At 39.0% G+C, this 20,187-nt stretch overlaps 1 protein-coding gene across 1 annotated transcript in view; it reads left to right on the top strand.

The window, feature by feature from the left end:
- ABHD3 (abhydrolase domain containing 3, phospholipase) overlaps positions 1–20,187 on the top strand; it is a 334,056-nt gene that overhangs the window by 245,427 nt on the left and 68,442 nt on the right. The window contains exon 7 of the mRNA XM_053714971.1: positions 13,126–13,174. Coding sequence (XP_053570946.1) covers positions 13,126–13,174 — 49 coding nt within the window. The remainder of the gene's footprint in view (positions 1–13,125; positions 13,175–20,187) is intronic.

The raw sequence follows: 20,187 nt of genomic DNA, 5'->3' as shown, positions 1-20,187 counted from the left end.
CTTCATTCTTAAAAATCCAGGAAGTGGAATCTGATCTAGTTTTAACCACGAGGCCAAGGAAACGGCAGAAGCCTTCTGACCTTTCCTGGAACCAGAAAAGATAACAAATAGACTAGAAGTCTTCCTGAAATCTTTAGTAGCTTCAACATAATATTTCGAAGCTCTCACAACATCCAAAGAATGTAAAGATCTCTCAAAAAAATTCTTAGGATTAGGACACAAGGAAGGAACAATAATTTCTCTATTAATATTGTTAGAATTTACAACCTTAGGTAAGAATTTAAATGAAGTCTGCAAAACTGCCTTATCCTGATGAAAAATCAGAAAAGGAGATTCACAAGAGAGAGCGGATAATTCAGAAACTCTTCTACCAGAAGAGATAGCCAAAAGAAACAACACTTTCCAAGAAAGTAGTTTAATGTCCAAAGAATGCATAGGCTCAAATAGAGGAGCCTGTAAAGCCTTCAAAACTAAATTAAGACTCCAAGGAGGAGAGATTGATTTAATGACAGGCTTGATACGAACCAAAGCCTGCACAAAACAATGTATATCAAGAAGTTTAGCAATCTTTCTGTGAAATAAAACAGAAAGAGCAGAGATTTGTCCTTTCAAGGAACTTGCAGACAAACCTTTATCCAAACCATACTGAAGAAACTGTAAAATTCTAGGAATTCTAAAAGAATGCCAAGAGAATTTATGAGAAGAACATCCTTCTCCCAGATGTAAAGTCTGACGACTGAGGTAATCCGCTTCCCAATTGTCTATACCTGGCATATGAACCGCAGAAATTAGACAGGAACTGGATTCCGCTCAAACAAGTATCCGAGATACTTCTTTCATAGCTTGAGGACTGTGAGTCCCACCCTGATAATTGACATATGCCACAGTTGTGATAGTGTCTGTCTGAAAACAAATGAACGGTTCTCTCTTCAACAGAGGCCAAAACTGAAGAGCCCGGAGAATCGCACAGAGTTACAAAATATTGATTGGTAATCTCGCCTCTTGAGATTTCCAAACCCCTTGTGCTGTCAGAGATCCCCAAACAGCTCCCCAACCTGAAAGACTCGCATTTCTGTTGTGATCACAGTCCAGGTTGGACGAATGAAAGAGGCCCCTAGAATTATACGATGGAGATCTAACCACCAAGTCAGAGAAAGTCGAACATTGGGATTTAAGGATATCAATTGTGATATCCTTGTATAATCCCTGCACCATTGGTTCAGCATACAAAGCTGGAGAGGTCTCATATGAAAACGAGCAAAGGGGATCACGTCCAATGCTGCAGTCATGAGACCTAAAACTTCCATGCACATAGCTACTGAAGGGAATGACTGAGACTGAAGGTTCCGACAGGCTGCAACCAATTTCAAACGTCTCTTGTCTGTTAGAGACAAAGTCATGGACACTGAATCTATCTGGAAACCTAAAAAGGTTACCTTTGTCTGAGGAATCAAATAACTTTTTGGTAAATTGATCCTCCAACCATGTTTTCGAAGAAACAACACTAGTTGATTCGTGTGAGATTCTGCAGAACGTAAAGACTAAGCGAGTACCAAGATATCGTCCAAATAAGGAAACACCGCAATACACTGCTCTCTGATTACAGAGAGTAGGGCACCTAGAACCTTTGAAAAGATTATTGGAGCTGTCGCTAGGCCAAAAGAAAGAGCAACAAATTGGTAATGCTTGTCTAGAAAAAAGAATCTCAGGAACTGAAAGTGATCTGGATGAATCGGAATATGAAGATATGCATCCTGTAAGTCTATTGTGGACATATAATGCCCTTGCTGAACAAAAGGCAAAATAGTCCTTATAGTCACCATTTTGAAATTTGGTACTCTTACATATTAATTCAAAATCTTTAGATCCTAAACTGATCTAAATGAATTTTCTTTCTTTGGGACAATGAATAGATTTGAATAAAACCCCAGACCCTGTTCCTGAAACGGAACTGGCATGATTACCCCTGATAACTCCAGATCTGAAACACACTTCAGGAAAGCCTGAGCCTTTACTGGGTTTGCTGGAATGCGTGAGAGAAAAAAATCTTCTCACAGGCGGTCTTACTCTGAATCCTATTCTGTACCCCTGAGAGACAATACTCTGAATCCAATGATTTTGGACTGAATTGATCCAAACATCTTTGAAAAATTTTAATCTGCCCCCTACCAGCTGAGCTGGAATGAGGTCCGCACCTTCATGCGGACTTGGGGACTGGCCTTGATCTCTTAAATGGCTTGGATTTATTCCAATTTGAAGAAGGTTTCCAATTGGAAACAGATTCCTTGGGGGAAGGATTAGGTTTTTGTTCCTTATTTTGTCGAAAGAAATGAAAACAGTTAGAAGCTTTAGATTTACCCTTAGGCCTTTTATCCTGAGGCAAAAAACTCCCTTCCCTCAGTGACAGTTGAAATTATTGAATCCAACTGAGAACCAAATAATTTATTACCTGGAAAGAAAGAGATAGCAATCTGGACTTAGAAGTCATATCAGCATTCCAAGATTTGAGCCACAAAGCTCTTCTAACTAAAATAGCTAAAGACATAGATTTAACATCAATTTTGATAATATCAAAAATGGCATCACAAATTAAATTATTAGCATGTTGAATCAACTTAACAATGCTAGACACATCATGATCCGATACTTGTTGCGCTAAGGTTTCCAACCAAAAAGTTGAAGCAGCTGCAACAGCAGCCAAAGAAATTGCAGGCCTAAGAAGATGACCTGAATATAAATATGCTTTCCTTAGATAAGATTCAAGTTTCCTATCTAAAGGATCTTTAAAAGAAGTACTATCTTCCGTATGAACATTTAGCAAGCGTAGAGATAGCCCCATCAACTTTGGGGATCTTTTCCCAAAACTCCAATCTAACTGCTGGCAAAGGATACAATTTTTTAAACCTTGAAGAAAGAATAAAAGAAGTACCAGGCCTATTCCATTCTTTAGAAATCATATCAGAAATAGCATCAGGAACTGGAAAAACCTCTGGAATAACCACAGGAGGTTTATAAACAGAATTTAAAAGTTTGCTAGTTTTAATATCAAGAGGACTAGTTTCCTCCATATCTAATGTAATCAACACTTCTTTTAACAAAGAACGAATATTAAATAAATAAGAGGATTTGTCAGTGTCAATATCTGAGGCAGGATCTTCAGAATCAGATAGATCCTCATCAGAGAAGGATAATTCAGTATGTTTCTGGTCATTTGAAATTTCATCAACCTTATGAGAAGTTTTAAAAGACCTTTTACCTTTATTAGAAGGCGGAATGGCAGACAAAGTCTTCTGAATAGAATCAGAAATAAATTCATTTAAATTGACAGGTATATCTTGTGCATTAGATGTTAAGGGAACAGCAACAGGTAATGAACTACTACTGATGGATACATTCTCTGCATGTAAAAGTTTATCATGACAACTATTACAAACCACAGCTGGAGGTATAACCTTCACAAGTTTACAACAAATGCACTTAGCTTTGGTAGAACTGTTATCAGGCAGCAGGGTTCCAACAGTGATTTCTGAGACAAGATCAGATTGAGACATCTTGCAAATGTAAGAGAAAAAAACAACATATAAAGCAAAATGATCAATTTCCTTATATGGCAGTTTCAGGAATGGGAAAAAAATGCAAACAGCATAGCCCTCTGACATGGAAAAAGGCAAGAGGCAAATAGAAATGGGGTCTTATATATAATAATAAATAATGAAAATATTTGGCGCCAAGAATGACGCACAACAAACAGAAAAATATTTTTTTGGCACCAAAAACGTCTGCAAACGACACACTCGTGTCATAGATGATGCAACCTTGTGAAGGACTCGGCGTCAACTAAGACGCCAGAAATGACAAATTTGCATTAAAAAAATCTCGCGCCAAAAATGACGCAATATACATTGGCATTTCGCGCCCTCGCGAGCCTAATTCTGCCCGCAAATTTAAAAGACAATTGAAAAAGAGACTATACCCCAGGTAAGAAATACATTTTTCATAAAAAAAGCATTTCCCAGATATGAAACTGACAGTCTGCAAAAGGAAATATACTGAAAACCTGATTCATGGCAAATATAAGTACAATACATATATTTAGAACTTTATATAAATACATAAAGTGCCAAACCATAGCTGAGAGTGTCTTAAGTAATGAAAAACATAATTTATGCTTACCTGATAAATTTATTTCTCTTGTAGTGTATCCAGTCCACGGATCATCCATTACTTATGGGATATTAACTCCTCCCCAACAGGAAGTGCAAGAGGATTCACCCAGCAGAGCTGCTATATAGCTCCTCCCCTAACTGCCATTACCAGTCATTCGACCGAAAACATGCAGAGAAAGGAAAACCATAGGGTACAGTGGTGACTGTAGTTTAATGGAAAAATTACCTGCCTTAAAGTGACAGGGCGGGCCGTGGACTGGATACACTACAAGAGAAATAAATTTATCAGGTAAGCATAAATTATGTTTTCTCTTGTTAAGTGTATCCAGTCCACGGATCATCCATTACTTATGGGATACCAATACCAAAGCTAAAGTACACGGATGACGGGAGGGACAGGCAGGCTCTTTATACGGAAGGAACCACTGCCTGAAGAACCTTTCTCCCAAAAACAGCCTCCGAAGAAGCAAAAGTGTCAAATTTGTAAAATTTGGAAAAAGTATGAAGAGAAGACCAAGTTGCAGCCTTGCAAATCTGTTCAACAGAAGCCTCATTCTTAAAGGCCCAAGTGGAAGCCACAGCTGTAGTAGAATGTGCTGTAATTCTTTCAGGAGGCTGCTGTCCAGCAGTCTCATAGGCTAACTGTATTATGCTACGAAGCCAAAAGGAGAGAGAGGTAGCCGAAGCTTTTTGACCTCTCCTCTGACCAGAATAAACGACAAACAGGGAAGACGTTTGTCGAAAATCCTTAGTTGCCTGTAGATAAAATTTCAGGGCACGGACTACATCTAGATTGTGTAGCAGACGTTCCTTTTTCGAAGAAGGATTAGGACACAAAGATGGAACCACAATCTCTTGATTGATATTCCTGTTAGTGACCACCTTAGGTAGGAACCCAGGTTTAGTACGCAGAACTACCTTGTCTGAATGAAAAATCAGATAAGGAGAATCACAATGTAAGGCAGATAACTCAGAGACTCTTCGAGCCGAGGAAATCGCCATTAAAAACAGAACTTTCCAAGATAACAACTTGATATCAATGGAATGAAGGGGTTCAAACGGAACCCCCTGTAAAACATTAAGAACTAAGTTCAAACTCCATGGTGGAGCAACAGTTTTAAACACAGGCTTGATCCTAGCTAAAGCCTGACAAAAAGCTTGAACGTCCGGAACTTCTGACAGACGTTTGTGTAAAAGAATGGACAGAGCTGAAATCTGTCCCTTTAAGGAACTAGCGGATAAACCCTTTTCTAAACCTTCTTGTAGAAAAGACAATATCCTCGGAATCCTAACCTTACTCCATGAGTAACTCTTGGATTCGCACCAATATAAGTATTTGCACCATATCTTATGGTAAATCTTTCTGGTAACAGGCTTCCTAGCCTGTATTAAGGTATCAATAACTGACTCAGAAAAACCACGTTTTGATAAAATCAAGCGTTCAATTTCCAAGCAGTCAGCTTCAGAGAAATTAGATTTTGATGTTTGAAGGGACCCTGGATCAGAAGGTCCTGTTTCAGAGGTAGTGACCAAGGTGGACAGGATGACATGTCCACTAGATCTGCATACCAAGTCCTGCGTGGCCATGTAGGCGCTATTAGAATCACTGATGCTCTCTCCTGTTTGATTCTGGCAATCAATCGAGGAAGCATCGGGAAGGGTGGAAACACATAAGCCATCCCGAAGGTCCAAGGTGCTGTCAAAGCATCTATCAGAACCGCTCCCGGATCCCTGGATCTGGACCCGTAACGAGGAAGCTTGGCGTTCTGTCGAGATGCCATGAGATCTATCTCTGGTTTGCCCCAACGTCGAAGTATTTGGGCAAAGACCTCCGGATGAAGTTCCCACTCCCCCGGATGAAAAGTCTGACGACTTAAGAAATCCGCCTCCCAGTTCTCCACTCCCGGGATGTGGATTGCTGACAGGTGGCAAGAGTGAGACTCTGCCCAGCGAATTATCTTTGATACTTCCATCATTGCTAGGGAGGTTCTTGTCCCTCCCTGATGGTTGATGTAAGCTACAGTCGTGATGTTGTCCGACTGAAACCTGATGAACCCCCGAGTTGTTAACTGGGGCAAAGCCAGAAGGGCATTGAGAACTGCTCTCAATTCCAGAATGTTTATTGGTAGGAGACTCTCCTCCTGATTCCATTGTCCCTGAGCCTTCAGAGAATTCCAGACAGCGCCCCAACCTAGTAGGCTGGCGTCTGTTGTTACAATTGTCCAGTCCGGCCTGCTGAATGGCTTCCCCCTGGACAGATGTGGCCGAGAAAGCCACCATAGAAGAGAATTTCTGGTCTCTTGATCCAGATTCAGAGTAGGGGACAAGTCTGAGTAATCCCCATTCCACTGACTTAGCATGCACAATTGCAGCGGTCTGAGATGTAGACGTGCAAAGGGTACTATGTCCATTGCTGCTACCATTAAGCCGATCACCTCCATGCATTGAGCTACTGACGGGTGTTGAATGGAATGAAGGACACGGCATGCATTTTGAAGCTTTGTTAACCTGTCTTCTGTCAGGTAAAACTTCATTTCTACAGAATCTATAAGAGTCCCCAAGAAGGGAACTCTTGTGAGTGGAAAGAGAGAACTCTTCTTTTCGTTCACCTTCCATCCATGCGACCTTAGAAATGCCAGTACTAACTCTGTATGAGACTTGGCAGTTTGAAAGCTTGAAGCTTGTATCAGAATGTCGTCTAGGTACGGAGCTACCGCAATTCCTCGCGGTCTTAGTACCGCCAGAAGAGCACCCAGAACCTTTGTGAAGATTCTCGGAGCCGTAGCCAATCCGAATGGAAGAGCTACAAACTGGTAATGCCTGTCTAGAAAGGCAAACCTTAGATACCGGTAATGATCTTTGTGAATCGGTATGTGAAGGTAAGCATCCTTTAAATCCACTGTGGTCATGTACTGACCCTTTTGGATCATGGGTAAAATTGTCCGAATAGTTTCCATTTTGAACGATGGAACTCTTAGGAATTTGTTTAGGATCTTTAAATCCAAGATTGGCCTGAAAGTTCCCTCTTTTTTGGGAACCACAAACAGATTTGAGTAAAACCCTTGTCCTTGTTCCGACCGCGGAACCGGATGGATCACTCCCATTAATAAAAGATCTTGTACGCAGCGTAGAAACGCCTCTTTCTTTATTTGGTTTGTTGACAACCTTGACAGATGAAATCTCCCTCTTGGGGGAGAGGATTTGAAGTCTAGAAGGTATCCCTGAGATATGATCTCTAACGCCCAGGGATCCTGGACATCTCTTGCCCAAGCCTGGGCGAAGAGAGAAAGTCTGCCCCCCACTAGATCCGTTCCCGGATCGGGGGCCCTCGATTCATGCTGTCTTAGGGGCAGCAGCAGGTTTCCTGGCCTGCTTGCCCTTGTTCCAGGACTGGTTAGGTCTCCAGCCTTGTCTGTAGCGAGCAACAGCTCCTTCCTGTTTTGGTGCAGAGGAAGTTGATGCTGCTCCTGCTTTGAAATTACGAAAGGAACGAAAATTAGACTGTCTAGTCTTAGGTTTGGCTCTGTCTTGAGGCAGGGCATGGCTTTTACCTCCTGTAAAGTCAGCGATAATTTCTTTCAACCCGGGCCCGAATAAGGTCTGCCCTTTGAAAGGTATATTAAGCAATTTAGATTTAGAAGTAACGTCAGCTGACCAGGATTTTAGCCACAGTGCTCTGCGTGCCTGAATGGCGAATCCGGAATTCTTAGCCGTAAGTTTAGTTAAATGTACTACGGCATCTGAAATAAATGAGTTAGCTAACTTAAGGGCTTTAAGCTTGTGTGTAATCTCATCTAATGGAGCTGATTCAAGTGTCTCTTCCAGAGACTCAAACCAAAATGCTGCTGCAGCCGTGACAGGCGCAATGCATGCAAGAGGTTGCAATATAAAACCTTGTTGAACAAACATTTTCTTAAGGTAACCCTCTAACTTTTTATCCATTGGATCTGAAAAGGCACAGCTATCCTCCACCGGGATAGTGGTACGCTTAGCTAAAGTAGAAACTGCTCCCTCCACCTTAGGGACCGTTTGCCATAAGTCCCGTGTGGTGGCGTCTATTGGAAACATCTTTCTAAATATCGGAGGGGGTGAGAACGGCACACCGGGTCTATCCCACTCCTTAGTAACAATTTCAGTAAGTCTCTTAGGTATAGGAAAAACGTCAGTACTCGCCGGTACCGCAAAATATTTATCCAACCTACACATTTTCTCTGGTATTGCAACTGTGTTACAATCATTCAGAGCTGCTAACACCTCCCCTAGTAATACACGGAGGTTTTCCAGCTTAAATTTAAAATTTGAAATATCTGAATCCAGTTTGTTTGGATCAGAACCGTCACCCGCAGAATGAAGCTCTCCGTCCTCATGTTCTGCAAATTGTGACGCAGTGTCTGACATGGCCCTAATATTATCAGCGCACTCTGTTCTCACCCCAGAGTGATCACGCTTACCTCTTAGTTCTGGTAATTTAGCCAAAACTTCAGTCATAACAGTAGCCATATCCTGTAATGTGATTTGTAATGGCCGCCCAGATGTACTCGGCGCTACAATATCACGCACCTCCCGAGCGGGAGATGCAGGTACTGACACGTGAGGCGAGTTAGTCGGCATAACTCTCCCCTCGTTGTTTGGTGAAATATGTTCAATTTGTACAGATTGACTTTTATTTAAAGTAGCATCAATACAGTTAGTACATAAATTTCTATTGGGCTCCACTTTGGCTTTAGCACATATAGCACAGATATCTTCCTCTAAATCAGACATGTTTAATATGAAAACGTACTGTGCCTATAAGAAGCACAGAAAAAGTTATGACAGTTGAAAATTAATAAACTGAAAAGTTATAGCATCAAATCTTTGTAAAAAACACAATTTTAGCAAAGGATTGCTCCCATTAGCAAAGGATAACTAACCCTGATAGCAGAAAAAAAAAAAATACAGAAATAAACGTTTTTTTATCACAGTCAACTACAATCTCACAGCTCTGCTGTGAGTGATTACCTCCCTCAAAACAAGTTTTGAAGACCCCTGAGTTCTGTAGAGATGAACCGGATCATGCAGGGAAGACAATAAACTTCTGACTGAATTTTTTGATGCGTAGCAAAAGCACCAAAAAAGGCCCCTCCCCCTCACACATAACAGTGAGAGAGATCAGTAAACTGTCATAAATTAAATAAAACGACTGCCAAGTGGAAAAAAATAGTGCCCAAAACATTTTTTCACCCAGTACCTCAGAAAATTAAACGATTTTACATGCCAGCAAAAAACGTTTAACATTAATAAATTGAGTGTTATTAAAAAGCCTGTTGCTAGTCCCTGCAAATTAGGCTAAAGTTTTATGCATACAGTATAATTCCAGTGAAGTGCCATTCCCCAGAATACTGAAGTGTAAAATATACATACATGACAGCCTGATACCAGTTGCTGCTACTGCATTTAAGGCTGAGTTTACATTATATCGGTATGGCAGAATTTTCTCATCAATTCCATTGTCAGAAAATAATAAGCTGCTACATACCTCTTTGCAGATTAATCTGCCCGCTGTCCCCTGATCTGAAGTTTACCTCTCCTCAGATGGCCGAGAAACAGCAATATGATCTTAACTACTCCGGCTAAAATCATAGAAAAACTCAGGTAGATTCTTCTTCAAATTCTACCAGAGAAGGAATAACACACTCCGGTGCTATTATAAAATAACAAACTTTTGATTGAAGGTATGAAACTAAGTATAATCACCACAGTCCTCTCACACATCCTATCTATTCATTGGGTGCAAGAGAATGACTGGTAATGGCAGTTAGGGGAGGAGCTATATAGCAGCTCTGCTGGGTGAATCCTCTTGCACTTCCTGTTGGGGAGGAGTTAATATCCCATAAGTAATGGATGATCCGTGGACTGGATACACTTAACAAGAGAAACATACTTACCAAAAGACACCCATCCACATATAGCAGATAGCCAAACCAGTACTGAAACTGTTATCAGTAGAGGTAATGGAATATGAAAGTATATCGTCGATCTGAAAAGGGAGGTAGGAGATTAATCTCTATGACCGATAGCAGAGAACCTATGAAATAGATCCCCTGTGAGGAAAACCATTGCATTCAATAGGTGATACTCCCTTCACATCCCTCTGACATTCACTGTACTCTGAGAGGAATCGGGCTTCAAAATGCTGAGAAGCGCATATCAACGTAGAAATCTTAGCACAAACTTCACCACCTCCATAGGAGGCAAAGTTTGTAAAATTGAATTGTGGCTGTGGTGAGGGGTGTATTTATAGGCATTTTGAGGTTTGGGAAACTTTGCCCCTCCTGGTAGGATTGTATATCCCAAACGTCACTAGCTCATGGACCCTTGCCAATTACATGAAAAGAAAATGTGTTTCCCCATAGGAATCAATGGGGCTGTGTTACTGAGCTTTACACTGCTTTTTTGCAGGTGTTAGACTTTATCTCAGCCGGCTCTCCCCATTGATGTCTATGGGGAAATCGTGCACGAGCACGTATAACCAGCTCACCGCTGACTTAAGCAGCACTGGTATTGAAGTGCGGTATGGAGCTCAATTTTGCTCTACACTCACTTCTTGTCTTTTAACGCCGGGTTTCAGAAAACCTGTAATACCAGCGCTGTAGGAAAGTGAGTGGTGACAATAACGTGCAAGTTAGTACCACACCCCTCATAACGCAAAACTCGTAATCTAGCCGTAAGTTAGAAGCTCCCAGTTTAGCACTACTGATGAGGTTAGACTGGGACACCCAGAGAAATTGGCTGGGAAAACAGGAACAGCAGTCACTCTCCCCCATTCCCTGCAAATGAAAAGTCAGATTATATAAACAGAAGCCGCAGGAATCTGTAGACACCAGTATACATCTAAAACTTTGGGGCTTGGTTAGGAGTCTGAAAATCAGCACAATGTTAATAAAAAATAAGCAAAATTATATATTTTTACAAAAAACGCTCCCAGATGGGCTATATAAATGGATCAAATAGAAACATCTAGTGTTCAATGTCCCTTTAATGAAAAAACTGTAAAAGTAAAATGTATATACATGATGGTGTCAACACCTATGTTAACTCCTTGTGTCACAATGTCCCTTTTATAACCCCCCATTCAAGTTTTCCGTGCAAAAGCATCAACTTTAGTTCTATGTAACTTATTTTTCCTGTGGTATTCCAGTTCATTAGAAGGTTGTTTCAATTAGATTACCTGCCTGAATTAGATATGCAATATCAGCAGAACATCAGGTTTTTCTACACTTGGATTGGTAATCATGCAAACAAGACACTGGCTTTACTCAGGCTTTTCACATTAGTTAAATTAAATAAATCAAAACACTGTTCAAGTACCCATGCAAAAAATGTTTTCTGATCAATTGGAATGACCTTGAATTTGTAAATCAACACAAAAATACGTTACTGATTCACTTTAAATTTTCCAGTTTTGTACAAATTGTATAGATATATCAGCCTAATTGGTTATTCAAAAAAAAAAAATATATAAGCATTTGAAAACTTTCCTTGCCACCAGCTTTGCATATGTATGAAACTAGTTAAATTTTGCATTATTTCTTATTGAAAATAATGTAACAAATAATTCCCCTATAAAGAAAAAAACAAACTATTACTCACTTTTACTGAAACGTTACCAAAATAAAACATAGGTATGTAGGCCTATCTACAAATCAAATTTCAGCCAAAGCAATTGATCCGTGTTATAAAACCAGCATTCTGTTCAAACTTAAAAAATGACATAAGGAGTCATTAAACTGAGTAGCAGGGTTACTATTCACCATGGTATTGTTTTTCCTCCTATACTAGCAGCTCTCTTGAAAGCCTTGTTTTAATCCATTGCAGAAGCCACCTGGTAAAGCTCTGCATCTTTATACTGGGCACTGCCATCTTGGTATGCACGTGTTGTTGACAGATCAATAACATTGCTGAAAAAAGTGCTCAGGAATAATCTAAAACAATGCAGCTACTGCAGAACTGTATAGCTCCCAGTCTGTATTTTGCACTCAGGATACATCTTGTCAAGAAGACAACAATATCACTGATCTTTAAACGTGCAGTGGTTCTGTTTCAGGTTACAAGAATACTTACATTCTAAGATGGCAGTGCCCATTGTGAAGAAGCAGAACTTCACTAATAACAATTTTATTATCAACTTAATCACAAGTAAACTAAAGTTACACTTTAACACACACATAGGCACATCTATTGGTTTTTACTGAACTGTGCGTGGTTAAAGAGGTCCATCAAGTCATTCAGATCTATAAGCAGTTTTAAAGACAGGTGTCCTTGTTTATTTATGGTTTCTTTACAATTTCTTTACATAGTTTTCGTAAAGAATAGGGGGCCGATTTATTAAAGTGCGGACGGACATGATACGATGTATCGTATCATGTCCGCCGCACATCGATAAATGCTGACAGCATACGCTGTCGGCATTTATCATTGTACCAGCAGTTCTTGTGAAATGCTTGTGCAGTGCTGCCCCTGCAGATTCGCAGGCAATCGCCCGCTAGCAGGGGGTGTCAATCAGCCCGATCATATAGGATCGGGCGGATTGATGTCCCCAGCCTCAGAGCAAGCGGACAAGATATGGAGCAGCGGTCTTTAGATCTGAAGGCTCTAAATTGTCATGATATGAAATGACTTATTAGATCTTGTTAATCTACCCAAAAGGAATATAAACAAGACTGGAATAGACTACAGTATGTTCTGACAGATGTTTGGCCAGTGAATCAATCCCAATAGAGGCTAAGGTCCAGTGCAAACCACTAAATTTGAGCGAATATTTAAAAAAAAAAAAAAAAAAATTGCAAAGTTGTTTCATTATCCATAATTAAATGTTTTATATGAACATATCAAGGTGTTTACTGTCCCCTGTATCAGCTAGCCTGTAAACATTGGATTACGATCATGTTATTGAAATAGTAATATTTCTGTTTTCCAGACACCGTTCTGTTTTGGAGAAGCAGTTTGATATTGGTTACATCATGAAGGTATGTTTTTTATTGTTTTTTTCCCATTTTAATTGAGCAACATAATACCACTCCCTTTTTTAATAAATGTAGAACTCCTTAGCCATGCCCTGTACGTCTAATGCAGTACTGTAAATCTTAAAAAGGATATTGAACGCCTCATTTTTGTCTAAATATGGTGCTTGTTCCATGGAGAAGACAAATTCTGTAACCTTCAAATGCTAAAAATACTGGTTTAGACAATTTGCAGCATTTTGAAAACCTAGGTTACAGATTTTTCTTTTTGGCCTCTCAAGGGAGCGTGGTACAAACTACAATATTTATTTATACAAAAGCTTGAGGTGTTCCATGTTCCTCTAAAAAGAACTTTTAAGCCTTTAGGTGGTATCTTACCCCGGACAGGACTCACCATTTTACCCCAAACGGCTCAGACCAATGTTATAGGGGGTGCGGGGCTAGAGGGACATATATTCATATGTGGTGGGAATGCCCTGTGATCAGATCTACTTGGGAGCAGCTTGGGTGCTCTTGAGGGAGGTATTGGGGGAATAAGTGGACCTTACGGTAGCACATGCACTTCTTAACCATAGACTTAAACCATATAACAAAGTAATTAACACCTTCATACGGACTCTGTGTACCGTGACTAGGGTCTGCATCGCCAGACACTGGAAGGTAGGGGCGCCGTCCTGGACTGAGGTATTAGATAACATTACACACATTTATGACATGTCAGAGATCGCGGCCAACATTCAGGGGACCAGGGAACACTTTACAGAAATCTGGTTTTACTGAATAATGTATAAATCTCAAGGATAGAGCAGGGGCAGACGGCCTGGCTTCACAGAGGTATATAGGTCAATGATATTCAGTGATGTACCCTTATTAGAGAATCTAGTCTCACTAATCTTCTAGAGGAGAGAGGAGCCTAGAAAGGAAGAGAGTAGGAAGTAGTGCTAGTCAATCAGTGCCACAGATTGTTTTTCGTTTGTTCTGGAACAAGGCTTTGGTTTCATAACAATGTTTTGTTCTTTTTTTTAAAAAAAATTATATTAAACAAAAAAAGGGGTTCTCAGGGAAAGGGTGGATGGATAGATGGGTGCTTGCAACTTGCAATGGGATTGCTTTTAAGTGACAATGTGGAAAGATGTGAGTAATTCTTCTATATGCAAATGTTATTGTCTATGATCTATGATCTGTTATTGATGCATCTTGCTACACCTGTGATTATGGCGGTTTTGTTGTATATTGTATTCCTGAATCCTAATAAAGAAATATTTCAACTAAAAATAACTTTTAAATTTGCTTTAGCAGAAAGATTTCTTATGAGACCTTTGCATAATGTTATTTAGTATGAGATTGACATCCCATAGGAAGGAATATTTCTTTAAGGAGGCAATATACTATGGGGTACTTTTTCAATAAAGTGCCATTTATGGTGAACTAACTGCCTAAAATGGATAAATAAAAGTGTTCATAGTCCTGTAAGATCTACCCTCACCAAAATGCAACATTTACAACCGTTATAGGAGAGGTAAAAAAAAAAGTGATTCAGTAGTGCCAGGCACCAGCATGTCAAAGATTTCCGTGCCAACAGGTAACTTCTAAACCAAAGATTTATGAACTGTTTTCAAGTCCATAGAAAGTGTTGAAAATCTTCTTTACTTGCAGTTCTGAAAATCAGCTTTTGTCACTTGGATTAAAAACCTTTCGGCTAGATTACGAGTCTTGCGTTATGAGTAAAAAAGCAGCATTAAGCCTCATAACTCTGCTTTTTTACTTCCGCTGCTATTACGAGTCTTGTAGGTACAGCTGTCCCGCACACTTTTTTAGCCTTACCGCAAATCAACAGAGCTGTAGTATAAAACTCATAACTAAAGTGCTAAAAAGTACACTAACACCCATAAACTACCTATTAACCCCTAAACCGAGGCCCTCCCGCATCACAAACACTAAAATAAAATGATTAACCCCTAATCTGCCACTCTCGACATCGCCGCCACTAAAATAAACATATTAACCCCTAAACTGCCGCACTCCCGCCTCGCAAACATTAGTTAAATATTATTAACCCCTAATCTGCTGTCCCTAACATTGCCACCACCTACCTACCTTTATTAAACCCTAATCTTCCGCCCCCAACGTCGCCGCCACTATACTATATTTATTAACCCCTAAACCTAAGTCTAACCCTAACACCCTTTAACTTAAATATAATTAAAATAAATCTAAATAAAAGCTACTATTAATAACTAAATAATTCCTATTTAACCTTTTAAAGCCGTTATGCCATTCTATTCCATCATAATTAGACTGGGCTTTAAAGCCGTTATACGGAATAGAACGTCATAGCTAACGGCTGTCTTGAAGCCTTCTGTGCTGTCAGGACTTGATCACGGTCTTGGGGGCATTCCTAGGGTTGTAGGAACGCCCCCCAGACGCGATCCAATAGTTGTTCCGATGTAGGCACTTTAGCCCTGACACAAAAGGGTTAAAACTAAATACTTACCTATAAAATAAACCCTAAGCTAGCTACAATATAACTAATAGTTACATTGTAGCTAGCTTAGAGTTTATTTTTATTTTACAGGCAAGTTTGTATTTATTTTAACTAGGTAGAATAGTTACTAAATAGTTATTAACTATTTACTAACTACCTAGCTAAAATAAATAAAAATTGACCTGTAAAATAAAACCTAACCTAAGTTACACTAACATCTAACACTATACTACAATTAAATAAATTACCTAAATTAAATACAATTAACTAAATTAAATACAATTAGCTAAATTACAAAAACAAACAAACACTAAATTACACAAAATAAAAAACAAATTACAAGATATTTAAACTAATTACACCTAATCTAATAGCCCTATCAAAATAAAAAAAGCCCCCCAATAATAAAAAAAAAACCCTAGCCTAAACTAAACTACCAATAGCCCTTAAAAGGGCCTTTTGCAAAGAAAAATACAAACAACCCCCCAACAGTAAAACCCACCACCCACACAACCAACCCCCCAAATAAAACCCTAACTAAAAAAACCTAAGCTCCCCATTGCCCTGAAAAGGGCATTTAGATGGGCATTGCCCTTAAAAGGGCATTTAGCTCTATTGCGGCCCAAACCCTAACCTAAAAATAAAACCCACCCAATAAACCCTTATAAAAACCTAACACTAACCCCTGAAGATCCACTTACAGTTTTGAAGATCCGACATCCATCCTCAACGAAGCCGGAAGAAGTCCTCATCGAAGCGGCAAGAAGTCCTCATCGAAGCGGCAAGAAGTCCTCAACGAAGCCGGGAGATGTCTTCATCCAAGCCGGGAGAAGTGGTCCTCCAGATGGGCAGAAGTCTTCATCCAGGCGGCATCTTCTATCTTCATCCATCCGGCGTGGAGCGGGTCCATCTTCAAGACATCCAACGCGGAGCATCCTCTTCTTTCCTACGACTAACGATGGATGAAGGTTCATATAAATGACGTCATCCAAGATGGCGTCACTTAGATTCCAATTGGCTGATAAAATTCTATCAGCCAATCGGAATTAAGGTTGAAAAAATCCTTTTGGCTGATGCAATCAGCCAATAGGATTGAACTTCAATCCTATTGGCTGATCCAATCAGCCAATAGGATTGAGCTCGCATTCTATTGGCTGTTCCAATTTTTCAACCTTAATTCCAATTGGCTGATAGAATTCTATCAGCCAATCGGAATTAAGGTTGAAAAAATCCTTTTGGCTGATGCAATCAGCCAATAGGATTGAACTTCAATCCTATTGGCTGATCCAATCAGCCAATAGGATTGAGCTCGCATTCTATTGGCTGTTCCAATTTTTCAACCTTAATTCCAATTGGCTGATAGAATTCTATCAGCCAATCGGAATCTAAGGGACGTCATCTTGGATGACGTCATTTAAAGGAACCTTCATTCGTCGTTAGTCGTCGGAAAGAAGAGGATGCTCCTCATCAGATGTCTTGAAGATGGACCCGCTCAGCGCCGGATGGATGAAGATAGAAGATGCCGTTTGGATGAAGACTTCTGCCCGTCTGGAGGACCACTTCTCCCGGCTTGTATGAAGACTTCTCCCGGCTTTGTTGAGGAATTCTTGCCACTTCGATGAGGACTTCTCCCGGCTTCGTTGAGGATGGATGTCGGATCTTCAAAACTGTAAGTGGATCTTCAGGGGTTAGTGTTAGGTTTTTTTTAAGGGTTTATTGGGTGGGTTTTATTTTTAGGTTAGGGTTTGGGCCGCAATAGAGCTAAATGCCCTATTAAGGGCAATGCCCATCCAAATGCCCTTTTCAGGGCAATGGGGAGTTTAGGATTTTTTAGTTAGGGTTTTATTTGGGGGGTTGGTTGTGTGGGTGGTGGGTTTTACTGTTGGGGGGTTGTTTGTATTTTTCTTTCAGGTAAAAGAGCTGATTTCTTTGGGGCAATGCCCCGCAAAAGTCCTTTTTAAGGGCTATTGGTAGTTTAGTTTAGGCTAGGGTTTTTTTTTATTTTGGGGGGGCTTTTTTATTTTGATATGGCTATTAGATTAGGTGTAATTAGTTTAAATATCTTGTAATTTGTTTTTTATTTTGTGTAATTTAGTGTTTGTTTTTTTGTAATTTAGCTAATTGTATTTAATTTAGTTAATTGTATTTAATTAAGGTAATTTATTTAATTGTAGTGTTGTGTTAGGTGTTAGTGTAACTTAGGTTAGGTTTTATTTTACAGGTAAATTTGTATTTATTTTAGTTAGGTAGTTAGTAAATAGTTAATAACTATTTAGTAACTATTCTACCTAGTTAAAATAAATACAAACTTGCCTGTAAAATAAAAATAAACCCTAAGCTAGCTACAATGTAACTGTTAGTTATATTGTAGCTAGCTTATGGTTTATTTTATAGGTATTTAGTTTTAAATAGGAATTATTTAGTTATTAATAGTAGGTTTTATTTAGATTTATTTAAATTATATTTAAGTTAGGGGGTGTTAGGGTTAGAATTAGGTTTAGGGGTTAATATGTTTATTATAGTGGCGGCGACGTTGGGGGCGGCAGATTAGGGGTTAATAAATATAATGTAGGTGTCGGCGATGTTGGGGGCGGCAGATTAGGGGTTAATAAATATAATGTAGGTGTCTGCGATGTCGGGGGCGGCAGATTAGGGGTTAATAAGTGTAAGATTAGTGGTGTTTCAGAAACCCTGTAATGCCAGCGCTGTAGGAAAGTGAGCGGTGAGAATAACGTGCAAGTTAGTACCGCACCCCTCATAACGCAAAACTCGTAATCTAGCCGTTTTTTTTTTTAAATGTGATATAACTTCTAACACTATCGGAGCTATACATGTTTTACAAGTTTATGATATTTAAGTATGAGATATCCACTGAATAAATAAAGTGTCTTTAATCTGTAATAGGAGTCATATACTCTGCGATATATCAAATTAAACAGCTGGGCAATTTAGCTCAATCTACTAACAGTTACCATAGTAGAGAAGCAGCTCGATGCGGGATTAAATTTGAAGAGCCAAGTATTTATGCATATAAAAATGTTACATTTATTTTGCTGAATCACAAGCTCTCTGATTATATGATAGTATTATCATATGTGACTATTTCTAGAAAGAGGTAGAGGTGTCCTGTATATATATATAATGACACACACTTCTTACGATATAGTTATATAGTTATAGTTATGTTTTATTTAGAGCTGCAGCAACTAATCGGCATAATCGATTATGAAAATAGCTGTCAACGAATCTCATAATCAATTAGTTGGTTTGCAATTAGTTGGTCTGTGCACAGCACCAGCTGCTTCACTCCGATGAACTCCTGCACATGGTATTGTGTTGTATGGTTATACATTTAGCCTAAAGGACTTCTACAGACATTTTACTTTTCACTTTTTCAGAACAGTATAAGTTTCTTTTTAAGTTTACAACTACTCCTGTCTTATGTGCAACCCAGAAATAAAATAGGAATCATAATTTGTATTGTTTATATTAAATCAGGTGATTTGGGACTATGCTTTGCATGATATAGTGCTGAGCTTGTTATTTACACCTAGCCCTAGATTGATGGCATTTGTTATAGGAATTTATGTCACCATTACCGGTTTGCACAATTTTTAGCGGATTGCTTGCTATTGCTGATTATATGTCTTTAGCCCTTTTGCCTTTTTTTGTGTTTTAATATTTTTAATTAATTGGAATATGTACCAAATTCAACCTCTGTAATTATATATCTGTTATTTTAAGAGTGGACTAGATATTGTTCCCCCTAACCTTATAGCTGGTTGTTTACCATTGCATATAGATATTCAAGATATTTTTATGTCAGAAGACCAGGCTTACTTTGTTAAGAGGCCCCTTGCATTGGTGGAGAGCTAACAAAGATAAATAGCCCACCTTGGTGAAATTGGCAAAACCCTACTTATTCATCTCAGGCACCTCAACACCATCTGAGCACCTCTTCTCTGCTGCAGACAAAATAGCTTGCAAAAAAGAGAGCCAGCCTCAGCCAGGAGCATGTGAACACGTTGACATTTTTGCATTTCAATACAAAGTTTCTGCAAGAGTGAATAACAGAATGTTATAAACAGTGGTAGTTTCTCTCTTACTAGTTCTACCTCTTTTCAAACAGTTTGTGGTTTTGTTTTGCTTAATTATAAAAATTTGTTCTGCTGTTTAAAAAAATAGACCAACAGTTGTGTTAATGTAAAGTTAGTCTGAACTTTATATTTATAACACTCAGTATATGGATTTTATTTTAAATATAGTAAAAAAATATTTATTTATTTTTTATCAGATTAGTCGATTAATCGAAAAAAATAATCGTCCAATTAATCGATTATGGAAAAAAATCGTTAGTTGCAGCCACTTTTATTTTGGCCTTGTTGGTATGCATGGAATTGTAAGAAGTGTGTGCCATTAAGTGTATACTTATTTCTCTTTTCTTTTTTGATACATTGTTAATGTTACACTTGGCACTCCCCTACAGATAATCACTCAAGAAGTTTGGAAAACAGCACACTTATTCTTAGGCTTG

The sequence above is a fragment of the Bombina bombina genome, chromosome 5 (assembly GCF_027579735.1).
Source record: "Bombina bombina isolate aBomBom1 chromosome 5, aBomBom1.pri, whole genome shotgun sequence".
Taxonomy (NCBI): Eukaryota; Metazoa; Chordata; class Amphibia; order Anura; family Bombinatoridae; genus Bombina; species Bombina bombina.
This window is presented reverse-complemented; position numbering and strand designations above follow the sequence as displayed.